Source organism: Carcharodon carcharias, chromosome 15 (genome assembly GCF_017639515.1).
Source record: "Carcharodon carcharias isolate sCarCar2 chromosome 15, sCarCar2.pri, whole genome shotgun sequence".
In the NCBI taxonomy this organism is placed as follows: domain Eukaryota; kingdom Metazoa; phylum Chordata; class Chondrichthyes; order Lamniformes; family Lamnidae; genus Carcharodon; species Carcharodon carcharias.
Genome location: NC_054481.1, coordinates 79,238,546 through 79,266,526, shown reverse-complemented (window position 1 = coordinate 79,266,526; position 27,981 = coordinate 79,238,546). Strand labels below are relative to the sequence as shown.

At 53.2% G+C, this 27,981-nt stretch overlaps 1 protein-coding gene across 1 annotated transcript in view; it reads right to left on the bottom strand.

Moving 5' to 3' along the window:
• gsg1l (gsg1-like) overlaps positions 1-27,981 on the bottom strand; it is a 508,795-nt gene that overhangs the window by 352,682 nt on the left and 128,132 nt on the right. Inside the window, exon 2 of the mRNA XM_041207077.1 lies at positions 26,048-26,095. Coding sequence (XP_041063011.1) covers positions 26,048-26,095 — 48 coding nt within the window. The remainder of the gene's footprint in view (positions 1-26,047; positions 26,096-27,981) is intronic.

The window sequence follows — 27,981 nt, the reverse complement described above, 5'->3', positions numbered from 1 at the left end:
CTGGTCAGCGTGGCTGGTCAGAGTGGATGGCCAGATTGGCTGGTCAGAGTGGCAGGTCAGAGTGAATGGTCAGCGTGGCTGGTCAGTGTGGCAGGTCAGATTGGATGGTCATATTGGCAGGTCAGAGTAAATTGGCAGAGGGGCTGGTCAGAGTGAATGGTCAGAGTAGCTGGTCTGAGTGGCTGGCCAGAGTGGCTGGTCAGAGTGGCTGGTCAGAGTGGCTGGTCAAAGTGGCTGGTCCGATTGGCAGCTCAGAATGGCTGGTCAGATTGGATGGTCAGAGCGGCTGGTCAGAGTGGCAGGTCAGAGTGGCTGGTCAGAGTGAATGCTCAGAGTGGGCGGACACAGTGGCAGGTCAGAGTGTTTGGTCAGATTGGCAGGTCAGAGTGGATGGTCAGAACGGGTGGTGAGAGTGAATGGTCAGAGTGGATGTTCAGAGTGAATGGTCAGACTGGCTGGTCAGGGTGGCTGGCCCGAGTGGCTGGCCAGAGTGGCTGGTCAGAGTGGAAAGTCAGAGTGACTGGTCAGGTCAGTGTGGCTGGTCAGAGTAACAGGTTGGAGGGACAGGTCAAAGTGACTGTTAAGGTCAGAGAGGCTGGTCAGAGTGGCAGATCAAAGAGACTGGTCAGGTCAGTGTGGCTGGTCAGAGTAGCAGCTCTATGTGACAGGTCAGAGTGGCAGGTCACACTGGCTGTTCGGGGTGACAGGTCACAGTGGCTGGTCAGGGTCGCAGGTCAGATTGACAGGTCAGAGTGGCAGGTCTGAGTCGCTGGTCAGGGCGAATGGTCAGAGTGGATAGTCAGGGTGGCTGGTCAGAGTGAATGGTCAGAGTGGATGGTCAGAGCAGCTGGTCCAAGTGAATGGTCAGAGCGGATGGTTAGAGTGGCTGGTCAGAGTAGATGGTCAGAGTGGCTGGTCAGAGTGGTTGGTCAGAGTGGCAGGTCACAGTGGCAGGTCAGATTGGATGGTCAGATTGGCAGGTCAGAGTGGATGGTCAGAGTGGCAGGTCACAGTGGCAGGTCAGATTGGATGGTCAGATTGGCAGGTCAGAGTGGATGGTCAGAGTGGCAGGTCAGAGCGGCTGGCCAGAGTGGCTGGTCAGAGTGGCTGGTCAGAGTTAATGGTCAGAGTGGCAGATCAAAGTGACTGGTCAGGTCAGTGTGGCTGGTCAGAGCAGCAGCTCAAAGTGACTGCTCAGAGTGGCAGGTCGCACTGGCTGGTCGGGGTGACGGGTCACAGTGGCTGGACAGGGTCGCAGGTCAGATTGTCAGGTCAGAGTGGCAGGTCAGAATGGCTTGTCAGAATGATTGGTCAGAGTGGCAGGTCAGAGTGAATGGTCAGAGGGGCTGGTCAGAATGAATGGTGAGAGTGGCTGGTCAGTGTGACTGGTCAGAGTGGCAGGCCAGATTGGCTGGTCAGAGTGGCAGGTCACAGTGGCAGGTCAGATTGGATGGTCAGATTGGCAGGTCAGAGTGGATGGTCAGAGTGGCAGGTCACAGTGGCAGGTCAGATTGGATGGTCAGATTGGCAGGTCAGATTGGATGGTCAGATTGGCAGGTCAGAGTGGATGGTCAGAGTGGCAGGTCACAGTGGCAGGTCAGAGTGGCTGGTCAGAGTGGCAGGCCAGAGTGGCAGGTCAGAGTGGCAGGTCAGAGTGGCTAGCCAAAGTGGCTGGTCAGTGTGGCAGGTCACACTGGCTGGTCGGGGTTGCAGGTCATTTTGACAGGTCAGAGTGGCAGGTCAGAATCGCTGGTCAGATTTATTGGTCAGATTGGCAGGTCAGAGTCGCTGGTCAGAGCGAATGGTCAGAGCGGATGGTCAGAGTGGCTGGTCAGAGTGACCGGTCAGAGTGACAGGTCAGAGTGACAGTTCAGAGTGACAGGTCAGAGAGGCAGGTCAGAGAGGCTGGGCAGAAATACAGGTCACTGTGGATGTTCTGAGTGGCTGATCAAAGCGACAGGTTCGAGCGGCAGGTCAGAGTGGAAGGTCAAAGTCGCTGGTCAGAGAGAATGGTCAGAATGGATGGTCAGAATGGATGGTCAGAGTGGCTGGTCAGAGTGAATGGTCAGAGTGGATGGTCAGAGTGGCTGGTTAGAGTTGCTGGTCAGAGAGGCAGGTCAGAGTGAATGGTCAGAGGGGCTGGTCAGAATGAATGGTGAGAGTGGCTGGTCAGTGTGACTGGTCAGAGTGGCAGGCCAGAGGGGCTGGTCAGAGTGGATGGTCAGAGCGGCTGGTTAGAGTGAATTGGCATTGTGGCTGGTCAGAGTGGCTGGCCAGAGTGGCTGGTCAGAGTGGCTGGCCACATTGGCTGGTCAGAGTGGCAGGTCACAGTGGCAGGTCAGATTGGATGGTCAGATTGGCAGGTCAGAGTGGATGGTCAGAGTGGCAGGTCACAGTGGCAGGTCAGATTGGATGGTCAGAGTGGCAGGTCAGATTGGATGGTCAGATTGGCAGGTCAGCGTGGATGGTCAGAGTGGCAGGCCAGAGTGGCAGGTCAGAGTGGCAGGTCAGAGTGGCTGGCCAAAGTGGCTGGTCAGTGTGGCAGGTCACACTGGCTGGTCGGGGTTGCAGGTCATTTTGACAGGTCAGAGTGGCAGGTCAGAATCGCTGGTCAGATTTATTGGTCAGACTGGCAGTCAGAGTCGCTGGTCAGAGCGAATGGTCAGAGCGAATGGTCAGAGTGGCTGGTCAGAGTGAATGGTCAGAGTGGATGGTCAGAGCGGCTGGTCAAAGCGAATGGTCAGAGCGGATGGTCAGAGTGGCTGGTCAGAGTAGATGGTCAGAGTGGCTGGCCAGTGTGGCTGGTGAGAGTGGCAGGTCACAGTGGCAGGTCAAATTGGATGGTCAGATTGGCAGATCAGAATGGATGATCAGAATGAATGGATAGAGGGGCTTGTCAGAGTGGCTGGTCAGAGTGGCTGGTCTGATTGGATGGCCAGAGTGGCTGGTCACAGTGGCATGTTAGAGTGAATGGTCAGAGTGGCAGGTCACAGCGGCAGGTCATAGTGGATTGTCAGAGTGGCTGGTCAGAGTGGCTGACCAGAGTGGCAGGTCAGAGTGGCTGGTCAGAGTGAATGCTCAGAGTGGGCGGACACAGTGGCAGGTCAGAGTGTTTGGTCAGATTGGCAGGTCAGAGTGGATGGTCAGAATGGGTGGTGAGAGTGAATGGTCAGAGTGGATGTTCAGAGTGAATGGTCAGACTGGCTGGTCAGGGTGGCAGGTCAGAGTGGCTGGTCAGAGTGAGAGCCATAGTGAGAGGTCAGAGTGAGAGATCAGAGAGACAGGTCAGAGTGGCTGATCAGATTGGAGGTCACACTGGCTGGACAGAGTTGAAGGTCAGAGAGGCAGGTCAGTTTGAATGGTCATTTTGAATGGTCAGAGTGGATGGTCAGAGTGGATGGTCAGAGTGGCAGGTCAGAGTGGCTGGTCAGAAAGACATCACAGTGGATGTTCTGAGTGGCTGGTCAAAGTGACATGTTGGAGTGGCAGGTCAGAGTGGCTGGTCAGAGTGGCAGGTCAGAGTGGCTGGTCAGAGTAACAGGTTGGAGGGACAGGTCAAAGTGACTGGTAAGGTCAGAGATGCTGGTCAGAGTGGCACGTCAAAGTGACTGCTCAGGGTGGCAGGTCACATCTGCTGGTCGGGGTGACAGGTCAGAGTGGATGGTCAGAGTGGCAGGTCTGATTGGCTGGTCAAAGTGACAGGTCACAGTGACAGGCCAGAGACAGGTCGGAATGACAGTTCACAGTGGATGTTCTGAGTGGCTGGTCAAAGCGACAGGTTCAAGTGGCTGGTCAGAGTGGCTGGTCAGCGTGGCTGGTCAGAGTGTCTGGTCCGATTTGCAGGTCAGAGTAGCAGGTCAGAGTGACAGGTCAGAGTGGCAGATCAGAGTGACTGGTCAGGTCAGTGTGGCTGGTCAGAGTAGCAGCTCTATGTGACAGGTCAGAGTGGCAGGTCACACTGGCTGGTTGGGGTGACAGGTCACAGTGGCTGGTCAGGTTCGCAGGTCAGATTTACTGGTCAGAGTGCATCGTCAGAGTGGCTGATCCGAGTGATTGGTCAGATTGGCAGGTCAGAGTCGCTGGTCAGAGCGGATGGTCAGAGTGAATGGTCAGAGTGAATGGTCAGAGTGAATGGTCAGAGTGGATGGTCAAAGCGGCTAGTCAGAGTGGCAGGTCAGAGTGGCTGGTCAGAGTGGCAGGTCAGAGTGGCAGGTCAGAGTGGCAGGTCGGAGGGAGAGGTCAAAGTGACTGGTAAGGTCAGAGTGGCAGGTCAGAGTGGCAGATCAAAGTGACTGGTCAGAGTGGCAGGACAGAGTGACTAGTCAGAGTGGCAGGTCACACTTGCTGGTCAGGGTGACAGGTTAGAGTGGCTGGTCAGAGTGACAGATCACAGTGACAGGGCAGAGAGGCTGGTCAGAACGACAGGTCACAGTGGATGTTCCGAGTGGCTGGTCAAAGCGACAGGTTCAAGTGGATGGTCAGAGTGGCTGGTCAGCATGGCTGGTCAGAGTGTCTGGTCCGATTTGCAGGTCAGAGTAGCTGGTCAGAGTGACAGGTCACAGTGGCAGGTCAGAGTGACAGGTCAGAGTGGCTGGTCCGATTGGCAGCTCAGAGTGGCTGGACAGAGTGGAAAGTCAGAGTGACTGGTAAGGTCAGAGTGGCTGGTCAGAGTGGCAGATCAAAGTGACTGGTAAGGTCAGTGTGGCTGGTCAGAGTAGCAGCTCTATGTGACAGGTCAGAGTGGCAGGTCACACTGGCTGTTCGGGGTGACAGGTCACACTGGCTGGTCAGGGTCGCAGGTCAGATTGACAGGTCAGAGTGGCAGGTCTGAGTCGCTGGTCAGAGCGAATGGTCAGAGTGGATGGTCAGAGCGGCTGGTCAGAGTGAATGGTCAGAGTGGATGGTCAGAGCAGCTGGTCAGAGTGAAAGGTCAGAGTGGATGGTCAGAGTGGCTGGTCAGAGTAGATGGTCAGAGTGGCTGGTCAGAGTGGCTGGTCCGATTTGCAGGTCAGAGAAGCTGGTCAGAGTGACAGGTCACAGTGGCAGATCAGAGTGACAGGTCAGAGGGGCTGGTCAGAGTGGCTGGTCAAAGTGACTGGTAAGGTCAGAGTGGATGGTCAGAGTAACAGGTTGGAGGGACAGGTCAAAGTGACTGGTAAGGTCAGAGTGGCAGATCAAAGTGACTGGTCAGGTCAGTGTGGCTGGTCAGAGTAGCAGCTCAAAGTGACTGGTCAGAGTGGCAGGTCACACTGGCTGGTCGGGGTGACAGGTCACAGTGGCTGGTCAGGGTCGCAGGTCAGATTTACTGGTCAGAGTGGCAGATCAGAGTGGCTGGTCCGAGTGATTGGTCAGAGTGGCAGGTCAGAGTCGCTGGTCAGAGCGAATGGTCAGAGTGGCTGGTCAGAGTGAATGGTCAGAGTGAAAGGTCAGAGTGGATGGTCAGAGCGGCTGTTCAGAGTGAATGGTCAGTGTGGATGGTCAGAGTAGCTGGTCAGAGTGGCTGGCCAGAGTAGCTGGCCAGAGTAGCTGGCCAGAGTGGCAGGTCATTGTGAATGGTCAGAGTGGCAGATCAGAGTGAATGGTCAGAGTGGCAGGTCACAGTGGCAGGTCAGAGTGGATTGTCAGAGTGGCTGGTCAGCGTGGCTGGTCAGAGTGTCTGGTCCGATTTGCAGGTCAGAGTAGCTGGTCAGAGTGACAGGTCAGAGTGGCTGGTCCGATTGACAGCTCAGAATGGCTGGTCAGAGTGGATCGTCAGAGTGGCAGGTCAGAGTGGAAAGTCAGAGTGACTGGTCCGGTCAGTGTGGCTGGTCAGAGTGACAGGTTGGAGGGACAGGTCAAAGTGACTGTTAAGGTCAGAGAGGCTGGTCAGAGTGGCAGATCAAAGAGACTGGTCAGGTCAGTGTGGCTGGTCAGTGTAGCAGCTCTATGTGACAGGTCAGAATGGCAGGTCACACTGGCTGTTCGGGGTGACAGGTCACAGTGGCTGGTCAGGGTCGCAGGTCAGATTGACAGGTCAGAGTGGCAGGTCAGAGTCGCTGGTCAGAGCGAATGGTCAGAGTGGATGGTCAGAGTGGCTGGTCAGAGTAGATGGTCAGAGTGGCTGGTCAGAGTGGCAGGTCAGAGTGATAGGTCAGAGTGGCAGGTCACATTGGATGGTCACAGTGGCAGGTCAGATTGGATGGTCAGATTGGCAGGTCAGAGTGGATGGTCAGAGTGGCAGGTTAGAGTGGCTGGCCAGAGTGGCTGGTCAGAGTGAATGGTCAGAGTGAGTGGTCAGAGTGGCAGGTCACAGTGGCAGGTCAGAGTGAATGATTAGAGGCGCTGGTCAGAGTGTATGGTCAGAGTGGCTGGTCAGAGTGGCTGGCCAGAGTGGCTGGTCAGAGTTGCTGGTCAGAGTTGCTGGTCAGAGTGACAGGTCACAGTGGCAGGTCAGAGTGAATGGTCAGAGTGGCAGATCACAGTGAATGGGCAGAGTGGCTGGTCAGAGTGGATTGTCAGAGTGGCTGGCCAGAGTGGCTGGTCAGAGTGGCAGGTCACAGTGGTTGGTCAGATTGGCTGGCCAGAGTGGCTGGTCAGTGTGACAGGTCACAGTGGTTGGTCAGATTGGCTGGCCAGAGTGGCTGGTCAGTGCGACAGGTCACAGTGGCTAGTCAGAGTGGCTGGCCAGAGTGTTTGGTCAGATTGACAGGTCAGAGTGGATGCAGAGCGGGTGGTCAGAGTGAATGGTCAGAGTGGATGGTCAGAGTGAATGATCAGACTGGCTGGTCAGAGTGGCAGGTCAGAGTGACAGGTCAGAGTGACAGGTCAGAGTGGCTGGTCAGAGTGACAGGTCAGAGTGACAGGTCAGAGAGACAGGTCAGAGTGGCTGGTCAGAGTGAATGATCAGACTGGCTGGTCAGAGTGACAGGTCAGAGTGACAGGTCAGAGTGTCTGGTCAGAGTGACAGGTCAGAGTGACAGGTCAGAGTGGCAGGTCAGAGTGGCTGGTCAGAGTGAGAGGTCAGAGTGAGAGGTCAGAGTGAGAGGTCAGAGTGAGAGGTCAGAGTAAGCATTCAGAGCGACAGGTCAGAGAGAGATGACAGAGAGACAGGTCAGAGTGGCTGATCAGATTGGAGGTCAGAGTGGCAGGTCAGTTTGAATGCTCAGAGTGGCAGGTCAGAGTGGCACGTCAGAGTGGATGGTCAGAGAGGCAGGACAGAGTGGCTGGTCAGAGTGACCGGTCACAGTGACAGGTCAGAGAAGCTGGTCAGAAAGACATCACAGTGGATGTTCTGAGTGGCTGGTCAAAGTGACATGTTGGAGCGGCAGGTCAGAGGGTCAGGTCAGAGTGGCTGGTCAGAGTAACAGGTCGGAGGGACAGGTCAAAGTGACTGGTAAGGTCAGAGTTGCTGGTCAGAGTGGCAGATCAAAGTGACTGGTCAGAGTGGCAGGTCACAATTGCTGGTCAGGGTGACAGGTCAGAATGACAGGCCAGAGAGGCTGGTCAGAATGACAGGTCACAGTGGATGTTCTGCGTAGCTGGTCAAAGCGACCGGTTCGAGTGGATGTTCTGAGTGGCTGGTCAGCGTGGCTGGTCAGAGTGTCTGCTCCGATTTGCAGGTCAGAGTAGCTGGTCAGAGTGACAGGTCACAGTGGCAGGTCAGAGTGGCTGTTCAGAGTGGCTGGTCCGATTGGCAGCTCAGAATGGCTGGTCAGAGTGGATGGTCAGAGTGGATGGTCAGAGTGGATGGTCAGAGTGGCAGGTCAGAGTGGCAGGTCAGAGTGGCAGGTCAGAGTGACTGGTAAGGTCAGAGTGGCTGGTCAGAGTGGCTGGTCAGAGCAGCTGGTCAGAGTGAATGGTCAGAGTGGCTGGTCCGAGTGGCTGGCCAGAGTGGCTGGCCAGAGTGACTGTTCAAAGTGGAAGGTCAGTGTGAATGGTCAGAGCGGCTGTTCAGAGTGAATGGTCAGTGTGGATGGTCAGAGTAGCTGGTCAGAGTGGCAGGTCTTTGTGAATGGTCAGAGTGGCAGGTCAGAGTGGCAGGTCATTGTGGATGGTCAGAGTGGCAGGTCAGAGTGGATTGTTAGAGTGGCTGATCAGAGTGGCTGGTCAGAGTGGCAGGTCAGAGTGGCAGGTCAGAGTGGCAGGTCAGAGAGGATGGTAAGAGCGGGTTGTCAGAGTGGATGGTCAGAGTGAATGGTCAGCCTGGCTGGTCAGAGTGACAGTTCAGAGTGACAGGTCAGAGTGACAGGTCAGAGTGGCAGGTCAAAGTGAGAGGTCAGAGTGACAGGTCAGAATGACAGGTCAGAGTGACAGGTCAGAGTGACAGGTCAGATTGGCTGGTCAGAATGAGAGGTCAGAGTGAGAGGTCAGAGTAAGCAGTCAGAGCGACAGGTCAGAGTGAGAGGTCAGTGAGACATGTCAGAGTGGCTGATCAGATTGGAGGTCAGACTGGCTGTTCAGAGTTGAAGGTCAGAGTGGCAGGTCAGTTTGAATGGTCAGAGTGGATGGTCAGAGTGGATTGTCAGAGTGGCAGGTCAGAGTGGATGGTCAGAATGGCAGGTCTGAGTGGCTGGTCAGAGTGACAGGCCAGAGAGGCTGGTCAGAAAGACATGTCACAGTGGATGTTCTGAGTGGATGGTCAAAGCGACAGGTTCAAGTGGCTGGTCAGAGTGATTGGTCAGAGTGGCAGGTCAGAGTGGATGGTCAGAATGGCAGGTCTGAGTGGCTGGTCAGAGTGACCGGTCACAGTGACAGGTCAGAGTGGATGGTCAGCGTGGCTGGTCAGAGTGGCAGGCCAGAGTGTCTGGTCAGATTGGCAGGTCAGAGTGACAGGTCAGAGTGAGAGGTCAGAGTGACAGGTCAGAGTGGCTGATCAGATTGGAGGTCAGAGTGGCTGTTCAGAGTGACTGGTCACAGTGACAGGTCAGAGAAGCTGGTCAGAAAGACAGATCACAGTGGATGTTCTGAGTGGTTGGTCAAAGCGACAGGTTCTACCGGCAGGTCAGAGGGTCAGGTCAGAGTGGCAGGACAGAGTGTCTGGTCAGAGTAACAGGTCGGAGGGACAGGTCATTGTGACTGGTAAGGTGAGAGTGGCTGGTCAGAGTGGCAGGTCAGGGTGATGGGTCAGAGTGACGGGTCAGAGAGGCAGGTGAGAGAGAGAGGTGAAAGTGTCAGGTCAGAATGACAGGTCAGCGTGACAGGTCAGGGTGACAGATCAGGGTGACAGGTCAGAGTGGCTGGTCAGAGTGGCTGGTCAGAGTGGCTGGTCAGAGTGACAAGTCAGAGTGACAGGTCAGATTGACAGGTGAGATTGGCTGGTCCGACTGGTTGGACAGTGTGACAGGTCAGAGTTGCTGTTCAGAGTGGCTGGTTAAAGCAACATGTTCGAGCAGCAGGTCAGAGTGGCAGAACAAAGTGACTGGTCAGGTCAGAGTGGCTGGTCAGAGTGGCAGATCAAAGTGACTGCTCAGAGTGTCAGGTCACAGTGTCTAGTCGGGTTGCCAGGTCAGATGGCTGGTCAGTGTGACAGGTCAGAGTGGCAGGTCAGAGTGGCAGGTCAGAGTAGCTGGTCAGAGTGGCTGGTCAGAGTGGCAGGTGAGATTGGGAGGTCAGAGTGACAGGTCAGATGAGAGGTCAGAGTGACTGTTCAGACTTGCAGGTCAGAGTGACAGGTCAGAGTGACAAGTGAGAGAGGCTGGTCAGAGTGGCAAGTCAGTTGAGAGGTCAGAGTGACAGGTCAGGGTCACAGGTCAGGGTGCCAGGTCAGTTGAGAGGTCAGACTGGCTTATCAGATGAGATGTCAGAGTGGCAGGTCAGAGTGAGAGGTCAGAGAGGCAGGTGAGAGTGGCTGGTCAGAGTGACTGGACAGATTGACAGGTCAGAGTGGCAGGTCAGATTGATAGGTCAGAGTGGCTGGTCATATTGGTTGGTCAGAGTAGCTGGTCAGAGTGGCTGGTCAGGGTGATGGGTCAGAGTGACGGGTCAGAGAGGCAGGTGAGAAAGAGAGGTGAAAGTGTCAGGTCAGAGTGACAGGTCAGCGTGACAGGTCAGGGTGACAGATCAGGGTGACAGGTCAGAGTGGCTGGTCAGAGTGGCTGGTCAGAGTGACAAGTCAGAGTGACAGGTCAGAGTGACAGGTCAGATTGACCGGTCAGATTGACAGGTGAGATTGGCTGGTCCGACTGGTTGGACAGTGTGACAGGTCAGAGTTGCTGTTCAGAGTGGCTGGTTAAAGCGACATGTTCGAGCGGCAGGTCAGAGTGGCAGAACAAAGTGACTGGTCAGGTCAGAGTGGCTGGTCAGAGTGGCAGATCAAAGTGACTGGTCAGAGTGTCAGGTCACAGTGTCTAGTCGGGTTGCCAGGTCAGATGGCTGGTCAGTGTGACAGGTCAGAGTGGCAGGTCAGAGTGGCAGGTCAGAGTAGCTGGTTAGAGTGGCTGGTCAGAGTGGCAGGTGAGATTGGGAGATCAGAGTGACAGGTCAGATGAGAGATCAGAGTGACTGTTCAGACTTGCAGGTCAGAGTGACAGGTCAGAGTGACAAGTGAGAGAGGCTGGTCAGAGTGGCAAGTCAGTTGAGAGGTCAGAGTGACAGGTCAGGGTCACAGGTCAGGGTGCCAGGTCAGTTGAGAGGTCAGACTGGCTTATCGGATGAGATGTCAGAGTGGCAGGTCAGAGTGAGAGGTCAGAGAGGCAGGTGAGAGTGGCTGGTCAGAGTGACTGGACAGATTGACAGGTCAGAGTGGCAGGTCAGATTGATAGGTCAGAGTGGCGGGTCACATTGGCAGGTCAGAGTGGCTGGTCAGAGTGGCAGGTCAGAGTGGCTGGTCAGAGAGGCAGTTCAGAGTGCCAGGTCAGATGAGAGGTCAGAGTGACTGTTCAGACTTGCAGGTCAGAGTGACAGGTCAGATTGACAGGACAGAGAGGCTGGTCAGAGTGGCAGGTCAGAGTAGCAGGTCAGAGTGACAGGTCAGAGTGAGAGGTCAGAGTGACAGGTCAGAGTGACAGGACAGAGAGGCAGGTGAGAGTGGCTGGTCAGAGTGGCTGGTCAGAGTGGCAGTTCAGAGTGGCAGGTCAGATGAGAGCTCAGAGTGGCAGGTAAGGGTAACAGGTCAGGGTGACAGGTCAGATTCGCTGGTCAGATTGGCTGGAACAGTGTGACAGGTCAGAGTGGCTGGTCAGAGTGACAGGTCAGATTGGCTGGTCAGAGTGGCTGGTCAGAGTGGCTGGTTAGAACTAGAAGTCAGAGTGGCTGTCAGAGTGGCTGGTCAAAGTGACAGGCCAGAGAGGCTGGTCAGAAAGACATGTCACAGTGGATGTTCTGAGTGGATGGTCAAAGTGACAGGTTCAAGTGGCTGGTCAGAGTGATTGGTCAGAGTGGCTGGTCAGATTGGTTGGTCAGAATGGCTGGTCAGAATGGCTGGTCAGAGTGGCTGGTCCGACTTGCAGGTCAGAGTAGCTGGTCAGAGTGACAGGTCGTAGTGACAGGTCAGAGTGAAAGGTCAGAGTTGCTGGTCCGATTGGCAGCTCAGAGTGGCTGGTCAGAATGGATGGTCAGAGTGGCAGGTCAGAGTAGGAGGTCAGAGTGACTGGTAAGGTCAGAGTGGCTGGTCAGAATAACAGGTTGGAGGGACAGGTCAAAGTGACTGGTAAGGTCAGAGAGGCTGGTCAGAGTAGCAGCTCTATGTGACAGGTCAGAGTGGCAGGTCACACTGGCTGTTCGGGGTGACAGGTCACACTGGCTGGTCAGGGTCGCAGGTCAGATTGACAGGTCAGAGTGGCAGGTCTGAGTCGCTGGTCAGAGCGAATGGTCAGAGTGGATGGTCAGAGTGGCTGGTCAGAGTGAATGGTCAGAGTGGATGGTCAGAGCAGCTGGTCAGAGTGTCTGGTCAGAGTGTCTGGTCCAACTTGCAGGTCAGAGTAGATGGTCAGAGTGACAGGTCGTAGTGGCAGGTCAGAGTGAAAGGTCAGAGTTGCTGGTCCAATTGGCAGCTCAGAGTGGATGGTCAGAGTGGATGGTCAGAGTGGATGGTCAGAGTGGATGGTCAGAGTGACTGGTAAGGTCAGAATGGCAGGTCAGAGTGGCAGGTTTTGGGGGCAGGTCAAAGTGACTGGTAAGGTCAGAGAGGCTGGTCAGAGTAGCAGCTCAAAGTGACTGGACAGAGTGGAAGGTCACACTGGCTGGTCGGGACGACAGGTCACAGTGGCTGGTCAGGGTCGCAGGTCAGATTGACAGGACAGAGTGGCAGGTCAGAGTGGCTTGTCAGATTGATTGGTCAGAGAGAGTGGTCAGAGTGTCTGGTCAGAGTCACTGGTCAGAGTCACTGGTCAGAGCAGATGGTCAGAGTGGATGGTCAGAGTGGCTGGCCAGAGTGGCTGGTCAGAGTGACAGGTCAGAGTGACAGGTCAGAGTGAATGGTCACAGTGGCAGGTCACAGTGGCAGGTCAGTTTGAATGGTCAGATTGGCAGGTCAGAGTGGCAGGTCAGAGTGAATGGTCTGAGGGACTGGTCAGAGTGGCAGGTCAGAGTGGATGGTCAGAGCGGCTGGTCAGAGTGAATAGTCAGAGTGGCTGGTCTGAGTGACTGGCCAGAGTGGCTGGTTAGAGTGGCTGGTCAGTGTGAATTGTCAGAGTGGCAGGTCAGATTGGCAGGTCATAGTGAATGGTCAGAGTGGCAGATCAGAGTGGCTGGTCAGAGTAACAGGTTGGAGGGACAGGTCAAAGAGACTGGTAAGGTCAGAGAGGCCGGTCAGAGTGGCAGATCAAAGTGACTGGTCAGGTCAGTGCGGCTGGTCAGAGTGGCTGGTCAGAGTGACCGGTCACAGTGACAGGTCAGAGAAACTTGTCAGAAAGACAGATCACAGTGGATGTTCTGAGTGGCTGGTCAAAGTGACATGTTGGAGCGGCAGGTCGGAGGGTCAGGTCAGAGTGGCTGGTCAGAGTAACTGGTCGGAGGGACAGGTCAAAGTGACTGGTAAGGTCAGAGTGGCTGGTCAGAGTGGCAGATCAAAGTGACTGGTCAGAGTGGCAGGTCACACTTGCTGGTCGGGGTGACAGGTCAGAGTGTCAGATCAGGGTCGCAGATCAGATTGACAGATCAGAGTGGCAGGTCAGCGTGGCTGGTCAGAGTGAATGGTCAGGGTGACAGGTCAGGGTGAGAGGTCACAGTGGCGGGTGTGGGTTGCAGGTCAGATTCACAGGTCAGGGTGACAGGCCAGAGTGGCTGGTCAGAGTGGATGGTCAGAGTGGCTGGTCAGAGTGACTGGACAGATTGACAGGTTAGAGTGACAGGTCAGATTGACAGGTCACATTGACAGGTATGATTAGCTGGTCATATTGGCTGGTCAGAGTGACAGGTCACAGTGGCTGGTCAGAGTGGCAGGTCAGATGAGAGGTCAGAGTACTGTTCAGACTTGCAGGTCAGAGTGACTGGTAAGAGTGACAGGTCAGGGTGACAGGTCAGAGTGACAGGTCAGAGTGACAGGTCAGATGCACTGGTCAGATTCGCTGGTCAGATGGCTGGAACAGTGTGACAGGTCAGATTGGCTGGTCAGAGTGGCTGGTCAGATTGGCTGGTCTGAGTGGCTGGTCAGACTGGCTGGTTAGAACTAGAAGTCAGAGTGGCTGTCAGAGTGGCTGGTCTGAGTGACAGGTCAGAGTGGCTGGTCAGAGTGACAGGTCACAGTGACAGGCCAGAGAGGCTGGTCAGAAAGACATGTCACAGTGGATGTTCTGAGTGGTTGGTCAAAGCGACAGGTTCGAGTGGCTGGTCAGAGTGGCTGGTCAGAGTGATTGGTCAGAATGGCTGGTCAGAGTGGCTGGTCAGAGTGTCTGGTCAGAGTGTCTGGTCAGAGTGTCTGGTCCGACTTGCAGGTCAGAGTAGCTGGTCAGAGTGACAGGTCGTAGTGGCAGGTCAGAGTGAAAGGTCAGAGTTGCTGGTCCAATTGGCAGCTCAGAGTGGCTGGTCAGAATGGATGGTCAGAATGGCAGGTCAGAGTGGCAGGTCAGAGTGACTGGTTTTGGGGGCAGGTCAAAGTGACTGGTAAGGTCAGAGAGGCTGGTCAGAGTAGCAGATCAAAGTGACTGGACAGAGTGGAAGGTCACACTGGCTCGTCAGATTGACAGGACAGAGTGGCAGGTCAGAGTGGCTTGTCAGAGTGATTGGTCAGAGTGAGTGGTCAGAGTGTCTGGTCAGAGTCACTGGTCAGAGCGGATGGTCAGAGTGGATGGTCAGAGTGGATGGTCAGAGTGAATGGTCAGAGTGGATGGCCAGAGCGGCTGGTCAGAGCGAATGGTCAGAGCGAATGGTCAGAGTGGCTGGTCAGAGTGGATGGTCAGAGTGGCTGGCCAGAGTGGCTGGTCAGAGTGACAGGTCAGAGTGAATGGTCACAGTGACAGGTCACAGTGGGAGGTCAGAGTCGCAGGTCATATTGGCAGGAAAGAGTGGCAGGTCAGATTGGCAGATCCGATTGGCAGGTCAGTGAGACAGGTCAGAGTGGCTGGTCTGAGTGGCAGGTCAGCAGGACAGGTCAGAGTGGCAGGTCAGAGTAGCAGGTCAGAGTAGCAGGACCGAGTGGCTGGTCCGAGTGGCTGATTTGAGTGGCAGGTCAGCAGGACAGCTCAGAGTGGCAGGTCAGAGTAGCAGGTCAGAGTAGCAGGACCGAGTGGCTGGTCCGAGTGGCTGATTTGAGTGGCAGGTCAGCAGGACAGGTCAGAGTGGCTGGTCAGAGTGGCAGGTGAGAGTGGCAGGTCAGAGTAGCAGGTCAGAGTAGCAGGTCAGAGTGGCTGGTCCGAGTGCCAGGTCAGGGTGGGAGGTCAGAATGACAGGTCACAGTGGCAGATCAAGGTGACAGGTCAGGGTGACAGGTCAGGGTGACAGGTCACAGTGGCTGGTCAGAGTGACAGCTCACAGCCAATGGTCAGAGTTGTTTGTCAGAGTGACAAGTCCGAGTGGCAGGTCAGAGTGGGAGGTCAGAGTGACAGGTCAGAGTGATTCGTCAGAGTGGCTGGACAGATTGGCAGGTCAAAGTAGAAGGTCAGATTGACAGTGGCAGGTCAGAGTGACAGGTCAGACTGGTTGTCAGTGTGACAGGTCAGAGTAGCAGGTCAGAGTGGCTGGTCAGGGTGATAGTTCAGAGTGACAGGTCAGAGTGACAGGTCAGTTGAGAGGTCAGACTGGCTTATCAGATGAGAAGTCAGAGTGGCAGGTCAGAGTGAGAGGTCAGAGTGGCAGTTCAGAATGGCAGGTCAGATGAGAGGTCAGAGTGGCAGGTCAGGGTGACAGGTCAGGGTGACAGGTCAGGATGACAGGTCAGGGTGACAGGTCACATTGGCAGGTCAGGATTGCAGGTATGATTCACAGCTCAGAGTGGCAGGAAAGAGTGGCAGGTCAGAGTGGCTGGTCAGGGTGGCTGGTCAGGGTGGCTGGTCAGGATGACAGGTCAGAGTGACAGGTCAGAGTGACTGGTAAGAGTGAGAGGTCAGAGTGACAGGTCAGAGTGACAGGTCAGAGTGACAGGTCAGAGTGACAGGTAGGAGTGACAGGTAGGAGTGACAGGTCAGATTCGCTGGTCAGATTCGCTGGTCAGATTGGCTGGAACAGTGTGACAGGTCAGAGTGGCTGGTCAGAGTGACAGGTCAGATTGGCTGGTCAGAGTGGCTGGTCAGAGTGGCTGGTCTGAGTGACAGGTCAGAGTGGCTGGTCAGAGTGACAGGTCACAGTGACAGGCCAGAGAGGCTGGTCAGAAAGACATGTCACAGTGGATGTTCTGAGTGGCTGGTCAAAGCGACAAGTTCGAGTGGCTGGTCAGAGTGGCTGGTCAGAGTGATTGGTCAGAATGGCTGGTCAGAGTGTCTGGTCAGAGTGTCTGGTCCGACTTGCAGGTCAGAGTAGCTGGTCAGTGTGACAGGTCGTAGTGACAGGTCAGAGTGAAAGGTCAGAGTTGCTGGTCCAATTGGCAGCTCAGAGTGGATGGTCAGAGTGGATGGTCAGAGTGGGAAGTCAGAGTGACTGGTAAGGTCAGAGTGGCAGGTCAGAGTGGCAAGTTTTGGGGGCAGTTCAAAGTGACTGGTAAGGTCAGAGAGGCTGGTCAGAGTAGCAGCTCAAAGTGACTGGACAGAGTGGAAGGTCACACTGGCTGGTCAGGATGACAGGTCACAGTGGCTGGTCAGGGTCACAGGTCAGATTGACAGAACAGAGTGACAGGTCAGAGTGGCTTGTCAGAGTGAGTGGTCAGAGTGTCTGGTCAGAGTCACTGGTCAGAGCGGATGGTCAGAGTGGATGGTCAGAGTGGCTGGTCAGAGCGGATGGTTAGAGTGACAGGTCAGAGTGAGATGTCAGAGTGGCTGGTCAGAGTGACAGGTCAGAGTGACAGGTCAGAGTGACAGGTCCGAGTGGCAGGTCAGTGAGACAGGTCAGAGTGGCTGGTCTGAGTGGCAGGTCAGAGTGACAGATCAGAGCGGCTGGTCAGAGTGGCAGGTGAGAGTTGCAGGTCAGAGTAGCAGGTCAGAGTAGCAGGTCAGAGTGGCTGGTCCGAATGACAGGTCAGGGTGACAGGTCAGGGTGACAGGTCAGAGTGGCAGGTCAGAGTGCCAGGTCAGGGTGACAGGTCAGGGTGACAGGTCAGGGTGACAGGTCAGGGTGACAGGTCACAGTGGCTGGTCACAGTGGCTGGTCAGAGTGACAGCTCACAGCCGATGGTCAGAGTGGTTTGTCAGAGTGACAAGTCCGAGTGGCAGGTCAGAGTGGGAGGTCAGAGTGACAGGTCAGAGTGGTTCGTCAGAGTGGCTGGACAGATTGGCAGGTCAAAGCAGAAGGTCAGATTGACAGTGGCAGGTCAGAGTGACAGGTCAGACTGGTTGTCAGTGTGACAGGTCAGAGTAGCAGATCAGAGTGGCTGGTCAGAGTGATAGTTCAGAGAGACAGGTCAGAGTGACAGGTCAGAGGGACAGGTCAGAGTGATAGTTCCAAGTGGCTGGTTAGAGTTTTTGGTCAGATCAGCTTGTCAGAGTGGTTGGTCAGAGTGGCTGGTCATATTGGCTGGTCAAAGTGGCAGATCAAAGGGTCAGGTCACAGTGGCTGGTCAGATCGACAGATCAAAGTAGCTGGTCAAGATGAGAGGTCACAGTGGCAGTTCAGAATGGCAGGTCACAGTTGCTGGTCAGAATGGCAGGTCAGATTGGCAGGTCCGAGTGGCAGGTCAGTGAGACAGGTCAGAGTGGCTGGTCTGAGTGGCAGGTCAGCAGGACAGGAGAGCGTGGCTGAATGGAGCGACAGGTCAGAGTGGCGGGTCAGAGTGGCAGGTCAGGGTGACAGGTCAGGGTGACAGGTCAGTGTGACAGGTCAGCGTGTCCGTTCAGAGTGGCAGGTCAGATTGGCAGGACAGAGTGGCAGGTCAGTGAGACAGTTCAGAGTGGCTGGTCTGAGTGGCAGGTCAACAGGACAGGTCAGAGTGACAGGTCAGATTGGCTGGTCAGAGTGGCTGGTCAGAGTGGCTGGTCAGAGTGGCTGGTCAGAGTGGCTGGTCAGAGTGGCTGGTTAGAACTAGAAGTCAGAGTGGCTGTCAGAGTGGCTGGTCTGAGTGACAGGTCAGAGTGGCTGGTCAGAGTGACAGGTCACAGTGACAGGCCAGAGAGGCTGGTCAGAAAGACATGTCACAGTGGATGTTCTGAGTGGTTGGTCAAAGCGACAGGTTCGAGTGGCTGGTCAGAGTGGCTGGTCAGAGTGATTGGTCAGAATGGCTGGTCAGAGTGGCTGGTCAGAGTGTCTGGTCAGAGTGTCTGGTCAGAGTGTCTGGTCCGACTTGCAGGTCAGAGTAGCTGGTCAGAGTGACAGGTCGTAGTGGCAGGTCAGAGTGAAAGGTCAGAGTTGCTGGTCCAATTGGCAGCTCAGAGTGGCTGGTCAGAATGGATGGTCAGAATGGCAGGTCAGAGTGGCAGGTCAGAGTGACTGGTTTTGGGGGCAGGTCAAAGTGACTGGTAAGGTCAGAGAGGCTGGTCAGAGTAGCAGATCAAAGTGACTGGACAGAGTGGAAGGTCACACTGGCTGGTCGGGACGACAGGTCACAGTGGCTGGTCAGGGTCGCAGGTCAGATTGACAGGCCAGAGAGGCTGGTCAGAAAGACATGTCACAGTGGATGTTCTGAGTGGCTGGTCAAAGCGACAGGTTCGAGTGGCTGGTCAGAGTGATTGGTCAGAATGGCTGGTCAGAGTGTCTGGTCCGACTTGCAGGTCAGAGTAGATGGTCAGAGTGACAGGTCGTAGTGGCAGGTCAGAGTGAAAGGTCAGAGTTGCTGGTCCAATTGGCAGCTCAGAGTGGATGGTCAGAGTGGCAGGTCAGAGTGGAAGGTCAGAGTGACTGGTAAGGTCAGAGTGGCAGGTCAGAGTGGCTGGTTTTGGGGGGCAGGTCAAAGTGACTGGCAAGGTCAGAGAGACTGGTCAGAGTAGCAGCTCAAAGTGACTGGACAGAGTGGAAGGTCACACTGGCTGGTCAGGATGACAGGTCACAGTGGCTGGTCAGGGTCGCAGGTCAGATTGACAGGACAGAGTGGCAGGTCAGTGTGGCTTGTCAGATTGATTGGTCAGAGAGAGTGGTCAGAGTGTCTGGTCAGAGTCACTGGTCAGAACGAATGGTCAGAGTGGATGGTCAGAGCGGCTGGTCAGAGCGAATGGTCAGAGTGGATGGTCAGAGTGGCTGGTCAGAGTGGATGGTCAGAGTGGATGGCCAGAGTGGCTGGTCAGAGTGACAGGTCAGAGTGAGAGGCCAGAGTGGCTGGTCAGAGTGACAGGTCAGAGTGAATGGTCACAGTGACAGGTCATAGTGGGAGGTCAGAGTCGCAGGTCATATTGGCAGGACAGAGTGGCAGGTCAGATTGGCAGGTCTGAGTGGCAGGTCAGTGAGACAGGTCAGAGTGGCTGGTCTGAGTGGCAGGTCAGCAGGACAGGTCAGAGTGGCAGGTCAGAGTAGCAGGTCAGAGTAGCAGGACCGAGTGGCTGGTCCGAGTGGTTGATCTGAGTGGCAGGTCAGCAGGACAGGTCAGAGTGGCAGGTCAGAGTGGCAGGTCAGAGTGGCAGGTCAGAGTGACAGATCAGAGTGGCAGGTCAGAGTAGCAGGTCAGAGTAGCAGGTCAGAGTGGCTGGTCAGAGTGGCTGGTCTGAGTGGCAGGTCAGCAGGACAGGTCAGAGCGGCTGGTCAGAGTGGCAGGTGAGAGTGGCTGGTCAGAGTAGCAGGTCAGATAGCAGGTCAGAGTGGCTGGTCCGAGTGCCAGGTCAGGGTGGGAGGTCAGAATGTAAGGTCAGAATGACAGGTCAGAGTGGCTGGTCAGAGTGACAGCTCACAGCCGATGGTCAGAGTGGTTTGTCAGAGTGACAAGTCCGAGTGGCAGGTCAGTGTGGGAGGTCAGATTGACAGGTCAGAGTGGTTCGTCAGAGTGGCTGGACAGATTGGCAGGTCAATGTAGAAGGTCAGATTGACAGTGGCAGGTCAGAGTGACAGGTCAGACTGGTTGTTAGTGTGACAGGTCAGAGTAGCAGATCAGAGTGGCTGGTCAGGTTGATAGTTCAGAGTGACAGGTCAGAGTGACAGGTCAGAGGGACAGGTCAGAGGGACAGGTCAGAGTGATAGTTCCAAGTGGCTGGTTAGAGTTTTTGGTCAGATCAGCTTGTCAGAGTGGTTGGTCAGAGTGGCTGGTCATATTGGCTGGTCACAGTGGCAGATCAAAGGGTCAGGTCACAGTGGCTGGTCAGATTGACAGGTCAAAGTAGCTGGTCAAGATGACAGGTCACTGTGGCAGTTCAGAGTGGCAGGTCACAGTGGCTGGTCAGAATGGCAGGTCAGATTGGCAGGTCCGAGTGGCAGGTCAGTGAGACAGGTCAGAGTTCCTGGTCTGAGTGGGAGGTCAGCAGGACAGGAGAGCGTGCCTGAATGGAGCGACAGGTCAGAGTGGCAGGTCAGGGTGGCAGGTCAGGGTTACAGGTCAGGGTGACAGGTCTGATTGGCAGGACAGAGTGGCAGGTCAGTGAGACAGTTCAGAGTGGCTGGTCTGAGTGGCAGGTCAACAGGACAGGTCAGAGTGACAGGTCAGAGCGGCTGGTCAGAATGGCAGTAGAGAGTGACAGGTCAGAGTAGCAGGTCAGTGTGGCTGGTCCGTGTGGCAGGTCTCAGTGGCAGGTCAGTGTGGCCGGTCACAGTTGCTGGATAGAGTGATAGGTCAGTGTAGCTGGACAAAGTGGCTGGACAGAGTGGCGGGTCAGAGTAGAAGGTCAGATTGACTGGTCACAGTGGCAGGTCAGAGTGGACGGTCACAGTGGCTGGTCAGAGTGACAGGTCACAGCCGATGGTCAGAGTGGTTTGTCAGAGTGACAAGTCCGAGTGGCAGTTCAGAGTGGGAGGTAAGAGTGTCAGGTCACAGTGGCTGTTCAGAGTGACAGGTCAGAGTAGCTGGACAAAGTGGCTGGACAGAGTGGCGGTTCAGAGTGGCTAGTCAGAGTGGAAGATCAGATTGTTGGTCACAGTGGCTGGTCAGAGTGAAAGGTCAGTTTGACAGGCAAGAGTCGGTGGTTCGAGCGACAGGTCGAGTGGCTGGGCTGGGTGACAGGTCACAGTGAAAGGTCACAGTGGCTGGTCAGAGTGGCTGGTCAGATTGGCAGGTCAGAGTGGCAGGTCAGCAGGACAGGTCAAAGTGGCTAGTCAGATTGACAGGTCACAGTGGCTGGTCAGTGTGACAGGTCAGAGCGGCTGGTCAGAGAGACAGGTCAGAGCAGCTGGTCAGAGTGCCTGGTCCGAGTGGCAGGTCAGGTTGGGATGTCAGAATGACAGGTGAGTGTGGCTGGTCAGAGTGGCTGGTCAGAGTGACAGGTCAGAGTGACAGGTCACAATGCCTGTTCAGAGTGACAGGTCACAATGCCTGTTCAGAGTGACAGGTCACAGTGGCTGGTCAGAGAGGCAGGTCAGAGTGGCCTGGTCAGAGTGGCTGGTCAGGGCAGGTCAGAGCGGCTGGTCAAGGTGAAAGGTCACAGTGGCTGGTCAGAATGACAGCTTAGAGTGGCTGGCGAGAGAGGCTGGTCAGAGTGATAGGTCAGTTTGACAGGCAAGAGTGGGCGTTTCAAGCGACAGGTCGAGTGGCAGGGCTGGGTGACAGGTCACAGTGAAAGGTCACAGTGGCTGGTCAGAGTGGCAGGTCAGTGTGGCTGGTCAGATTGGCAGGTCCGAGTGGCAGGTCAGTTAGACAGGTCAGAGTGGTTGGTCTGAGTGGCGGGTCAGAGTGGCATGTCAGAGTGACAGGTCAATTTGACAGGTAAGAGTAGGTGGTTCGAGCGACAGGTCGAGTGTCAGGGCTGGGTGACAGGTCACAGTGAAAGGTCTCAATTGCTGGGCAGAGTGGCAGGTCAGAGTGGCTGGTCTGAGTGGCAGGTCAGACTGGTTGTCAGAGTGGCTGGTCAGGGTGACAGTTCAGAGTGGCTGGTCAGAGTGGCTGGTCAGAGTGGCTGGTCAGAGTGGCTGGTCAGGGTGACAGGTCAGAGAGGCTGGTCAAGGGTAAAGGTCACAGTGGCTGGACAGAATGACAGGTCACATGGCTGGTCAGTGTGACAGGTCAGTTTGATTCAAGCGACAGGTCGAGTGGCAAGCCTGGGTGACAGGTCACAGTGAAAGGTCACAGTGGCTGGTCAGAGAGACTGGTCAGAGTGGCAGGTCAGAGTGGCAGGTCAGGGTGGCAGTCAGGGTGGTTGGACAGAGTGGCTGGACAGAGTGGCTGGACAGAGTGGCTGGTCAGGGTGACAGGTCAGAGAGGCTGGTCAAGCTGACAGGTCACAGTGGCTGGACAGAATGACAGGTCACATGGCTGGTCAGAGTAACAGGTCAGTTTGACAGGCAAAAGTAGGTGGTTCGAGCGACAAGTCGAGTGGCAGGGCTGGGTGACAGGTCACAGTGAAAGGTCACAGTGCCTGGTCAGAGTGGCAGGTCAGATTGGCAGGTCCAAGTGGCAGGTCCGAGTAGCAGGTCCGAGTGGCAGGTCCGAGTGGCAGGTCAGTTAGGCAGGTCAGAGTGGTTGGTCTGAGTGGCAGGTCAGCAGAACAGGTTAGAGTGGCTGGTCAGATTGAGAGGTCAGAGTGGCAGGTCAGAGCGGTTGGTCTGAGTGGCAGGTCAAAGTGGCATGTCAGAGTGACAGGTAAGAGTAGGTGGTTCGAGCGACAGGTCGAGTGGCAGGGCTGAGTGACAGGTCACAGTTGCTGGTCAGAGTGGCTGGTCAGAGTAGCAGGTCAGAGTGGCAGGTCAAAATGGCAGGTCAGGGTGACAGTTCAGAGTGGCTGGTCAGAGTGGCAGGTCAGAGCGGCTGTTCAGAGTGCCTGGTCTAGTGGCAGGTCAGGTTGGGAGGTCAGAATGACAGGTGAGAGTGGCGGGTCACGGTGGCAGGTCAGGGTGACCGATCAGAGTGGCGGGTCAGAGTGGCTGGTCAGAGCGGCTGGTCAGAGTAGCTGGTCAGGGTGACTGGTCAGAGTAGATGGTCAGATTGACTGGTCACAGTGGCAGGTCAGAGTGACAGGTCAGAGTAGCAGGTCACAGTGGCTGGTCAGGGTGACAGTTCAGAGTGGCTGGTCAGAGTGGCTGGTCAGAGTGGCTGATCAGAGTGGCTGGTCAGAGTGACAGGTCAGAGTGACAGGTCAGAGCGGCTGGTCAGAGTGGCTGGTCAGAGTGGCTGGTCAGAGTGGCTGGTCAGAGTGACAGGTCAGAGTGACAGGTCAGAGCGGCTGGTCAGAGTGGCTGGTCAGGGTGACTGTTCAGAGTGCCTGGTCCGAGTGGCAGGTCAGGTTGGAGGTCAGAATGACAGGTGAGAGTGGCTGATCAGAGTGGCTGGTCAGACTGGCTGGTCAGAGTGGCTGGTCAGACTGACAGGTCAGAGTGACAGGTCAGAGTGGCTGGTCAAGGTGAAAGGGCAGAGTTGCAGGTCAGAATGCTAAGTCAGTGTCGCAGATCAGGGTGACAGGTCACAGTGGCTCGTCAGTATGACAGGTCAGAGTGGCAGGTCAAGGAGGCGGGACAGAGTGGCGGGTCAGAGTGACAGCTCAGAATGACTGGTGAGGATATTTACCCATTGCTACAAATCAGACTTTGAAATTTGAAACTTGTATGAACTTCACTGGTGAAAGTGTAGAACAGCATCAAAATCCATTAAACTGGTATTAGATACTCATATTGCAGCACCTTCATCAGTATCTCTACTGAGATTGGTTTGTCTTTCCTTGTGGTCTTAAATTGTTAGTGGAGATTTTAACTCATTCAGGGTGACCCACACAGGATGGAAGTAATCTTAGTAATAGACAATTCTTTGGTTCTTTACTATCGTGTAACTTTACTACGCTAAGATGTATAACTTCCACCGCTTTGACGGTTTCATCATGAGTTATCATGGTAAAAGATTGATTCCATTAGGCTAAGGAGCCAGGCTACCATAATTTTCATTTATTTGCATTAGATTACTTTAGTAGGAGGCACTGCAGATTGGGACAGGACCCAGAAACAGTAGGGAAGGTCTCAGTTGCATGAGAGCTGCAAGATATTGCTAGGGCAGGACCTGGCCCCTCATGCCCTCCAATAAGGTCACTTGTGATTTACTATTAATTGTGCATGTGCCCATTTTTATTACTGGACCTTCCCCTGACCCTGTGAGTTGTGGGGTCTCGGGTGGGGCCATTTTGATTTGAAGGTGGAGTTCACCCCCATGGATTTTTGATGGATTCCCTTGAGAGCGAGCTAGAGAGAGCCTCTCAACATAGGAAGTCTCCCCACAGTCCCAGGCTCTTACACCAATGGTGTTCAGGTGTACAAAGGCTCGGCCCCCATAAAGCTATCTAGAAATTCACCATAATCGAGCCATTTTCACAGCTCTTCTTGTAGTTCGGTTAAATTTTAGAAGGAGTATTCTTGAAGATGCAGGGACATTTGACCTGATAGGCTCTTTATAAATTCATCTTTGGAAATCTGGACATTTTTGCCTTATCTTCACTTCTTAAAATTCTTGAAATGACCACACCAAACTTATTATACATCAAGTGTAGATTGCAGTTTGCATTTTGAGTTTTGAATTCACGCTGCATCAACAGAATATTCTTGCGCATTTCAATGAGGTTCCTCAGGCTCTGAAATTAAACTGTGAGATACCAGTGTCCAAATATTCAATGTCTTTAACTGAAATTGCTCTTTTCACTTATCCCCACAGAAAAGCTTAATCCCTCCACTGAGAAAGCAGGAAGAACAATTTCAGTCAAATTTGTTAGATGTTTATGATTATATGATAATGACCCAGATTTGTTATCAGCGGTGAAACATGAGCATTCAATGCTAACCTTGAAGAAGATTGCCTGTTAAAATTAAACAGGAATTTTCCCTTATACAGACACCAGTTTAAACCTGGTGCCAAGTTAAGGGAGTCTCCAGCCATGCTGCAGCAGTGATGTCAGCAAGCATGGGTGACCAATTACATTGAAGCATTCACTCACAACAAACCAAGAAGTTACAAACATTGGAAAACCTCCACTTTTAATTAAATTTTTAGGTAGCAAAATGCATGTAATTGTAATAAGATTGAACCTAAACTAAAGATAAACAAACTCTCACAAAAATATGTTTTTAAAAATATGTAGTTTGCTTTATCATTTGGAAAAAATTCTGACATTCTACTAATATAAAATTAGCTTTTTAAGGTCAGGTAGTAATAGTAATTATGGCGTTAATACACCATTACAAACCCATTAGACCTCATTCAACAAGTTGCAACTTTTTCCAGGGTTTTCACAGTTAGCCTCAGTGTGTAAGTTTTCTTTCATCTATTCATGATTACAATGGGAACTTCAGTCTTTGGGAAACTCTACAGCATCCTGGGTAAGAGCATACACTTACTGAAGTTATGTAATTTTTATGACCACTAGGTATCTCAAAGTACAACCAATGAAGGACTTTGTTTTGAAGTCTAGTAATGGTTGTCATGTAGGAAACTCAGCAGCTAATATGTGCACAGGAAGCTCCCACAAACAGCAATGTGATATAATGATGAGATTATCTGTTTTTGTGGTGTTGATTGAGGGATAAATGTTGGCCAGGGCACTGGGGAGAGCTCCCCTGCTCATCTTTGAAATAGCATCATGGGATTCTTTACACCCACCCATGCAGGCCTTTTGGATGAGACCTTAAACCAAACACCTCCAACTGTGCAGCACTCTCTCAGTACTGTACAGGAGTGTCAGCCAAGATTTTTGTGCTCAAGCCCTTGAACCCAGAACCTTGTAATTCAGGGCTGAGGGTGATACCAACGGAGCCATGGCTGACACCCTGGATTCTCAGTATGTCTAAACTCCCAAAGTTGCAGACAGTTCCAATGGAGTAATGATGGCGAACGCTGTTAGTTTCACTGTCATTTTCACAACCAAATCGAGGCCTGTATCTTACAGAATAATTTTAGGGCCTTAATACTAAATTTTTCTCACTGATAGTTCAGTTCAAAGTTTTCTTGACTTTACATTTCATATAATAAAAGCAAAGTACTGCAGATGCTGGAGATCTGAAATAAAAACAGAGGGCAGGATTTTATGGCTCTTCCTGCCCGGTGGGATTTTCGGGTCCCATCATAGTCAGTGGACTTTTGAAAGGCCCATTGCATTTTCTGGCCTGTCCCCACCGCAATGGGGCCACAAAATTCCGCCCAGAAAGTTCTGGAAAAACCTAGGTCTGGCAGCATCTGTAGAGAGAGAAATAGAGGTAACATTTTGAGTCCAATGTGACTCTTCTTTGGAAATCACTTCAGTTCTGAAGAAAAGTCATATTGGGCTTGAAATGTTAACTCTGTTTCTCTCTCCACAGATGCTGCCAGACCTGCTGGGTTTTTCCAAAACTTTCCGTTTTCATTTACTTGTTACATGTTGTTAGTTGCATACATGGTATTGTTCAAGGTGAGTGTTGAATGTATAAATAGTTTAGCGATGTGTGAAACATTTTCCTTAAATCAAGTTAATTTCTAGTTTCAATTAAAAGGTTAGACCTCTGAGTGTGGAATTTTCTGTTCTGTTTTGTTACTCACTTCTCTCAGACGCAGGAGCCAGATCAATAAAATTCCGGCACTTTTCACCTAAAACAAGAAAAGCTAGAATTATTTCATTTACATTGACTTTAATGAGATCTAAGCATAGACTTTCACCACCTTACACATCTCATGGAGCTGACTCTCCTGACTGCCTGGGAAATATCCAATCCTGAGGAAAGATAGAGAATAGAAATATATCAAAGCTGCAACACAGAAAATGGCTATTTCCCCAAGCATTCCATGTCAGGATTCACCTTCGATACAAGTGAAAAGTTCTGTGATCAGGGAAAGGAAATGTGTGTTTTTTTTTTAAGGACTTCATCCCTTAAATGTAACCCTGAGAATTCCGGAGCATTCTTGGGGGTGGAAAACTTGAATATGTCTCATACCGTGCAAATGAAGTGGGGGGTGGAGGAGTGGGGCTGGATGTTTGCCAGCTTTCCTGTCTTAACTTCCTCTTACTGCAGCCTTCTGATGTCCAGGTCCAAGGCACCCTTTCATGCTGGCATTAGATAAGAGGGGGCTTAGCTGTGGACCCAAGATGACTCCAAAATGTATACCAGTTCTTTGACCCTATTGGTCTTCTGTTTGCAGGTCTGCAGCTGAGATTGGTGCTGACCTCTACAACTTGATGCTGACCTTCAATTTCTTCTGTACTGAGAACCTACCAGGAGCATGCAATGGCCTAGGACAGCAACTGCAACCTCCCCCGAGCTTGGACGGATGAGTATTTGTCTTCTCAAGCACTTGGTAGTGGAATATCAGGCACAATAACGCATTGGCCTATGGGGCCTTTGATTCTCCACCAAAATAAGGTCCCACTAGGGGTAGTGAGCTGCATCCTCTCAAAGGAGCTCAACCTCCCTGTCCCCACCTCCATTGGAACAAGAATTTCCAAGCAACACTGCAGATTTGCACACAGGAGAGCAGTGATCCAGCCTTCTCTGTTGTGGTAGGTGTCTAATGGATTAGGGGGTCGAGGGGCAGATTGTCCATGGGTTGTGGAGTGGCCATAAACATTTTTCATGTCCTCAACCCTGAGGCAGGGCCAAAGCAGTAAACCCTATTCACTTTAAAAATGCCAAGTTGCAGCACCTAACAATTCAACATATTGACATGAAATTTCAGAAGCACTGTTTTGCCTTTAACCTGTTCCAAATAGCAGGTATGGGGTCATTTCAATATTAGAGGGTCACTTATGCTATCAAAGTGCTACTGAACACTCACCCAGATATTCAGCAATAGTTCACAATGGCAACATGGCACTCTCGGTGGGTAGATTGAGGGTGGTAACAGGTTGTGCATCCACATCTATCAATTTTAAATGATGCTACTCAATTGAAATGCTGATGATATCTACATAAAAACAAAAAAACTGCGGATGCTGGAAATCCAAAACAAAAACAGAATTATCTGGAAAAACTCAGCAGGTCTGGCAGCATCGGCGGAGAAGAAAAGAGTTGACGTTTCGAGTCCTCATGACCCTTCGACAGAACTTGAGTTCGAGTCCAAGAAAGAGTTGAAATATAAGCTGGTTTAAGGTGTGTGGGGGGGGGGGGGGGAGGCGGGGGGGGGGGGGGGGGCGGAGAGAGAGAGAGAGAAGTGGAAGGCGGGGTATGGTTGTAGGGACAAACAAGCAGTGATAGAAGCAGATCATCAAAAGGTGTCAACAACAATAAAACAAAAGCCCAACGCAAACTGGAGGAACAACACCTCATCTTCTGACTGGGCACTTTACAGCCTTCCGGACTGAATATTGAATTCAACAACTTTATGTCGTGAGCTCCCTCCCCCATCCCCACACCCTTTCTGTTTCCCCCTTCCTTTTTTTTCCAATAAATTATATAGATTTTTCTTTTTCCACCTATTTCCATTATTTTTACTATCCATTCTTAATTAGCACATTCGTTTAGATAATATCACCAACTTTA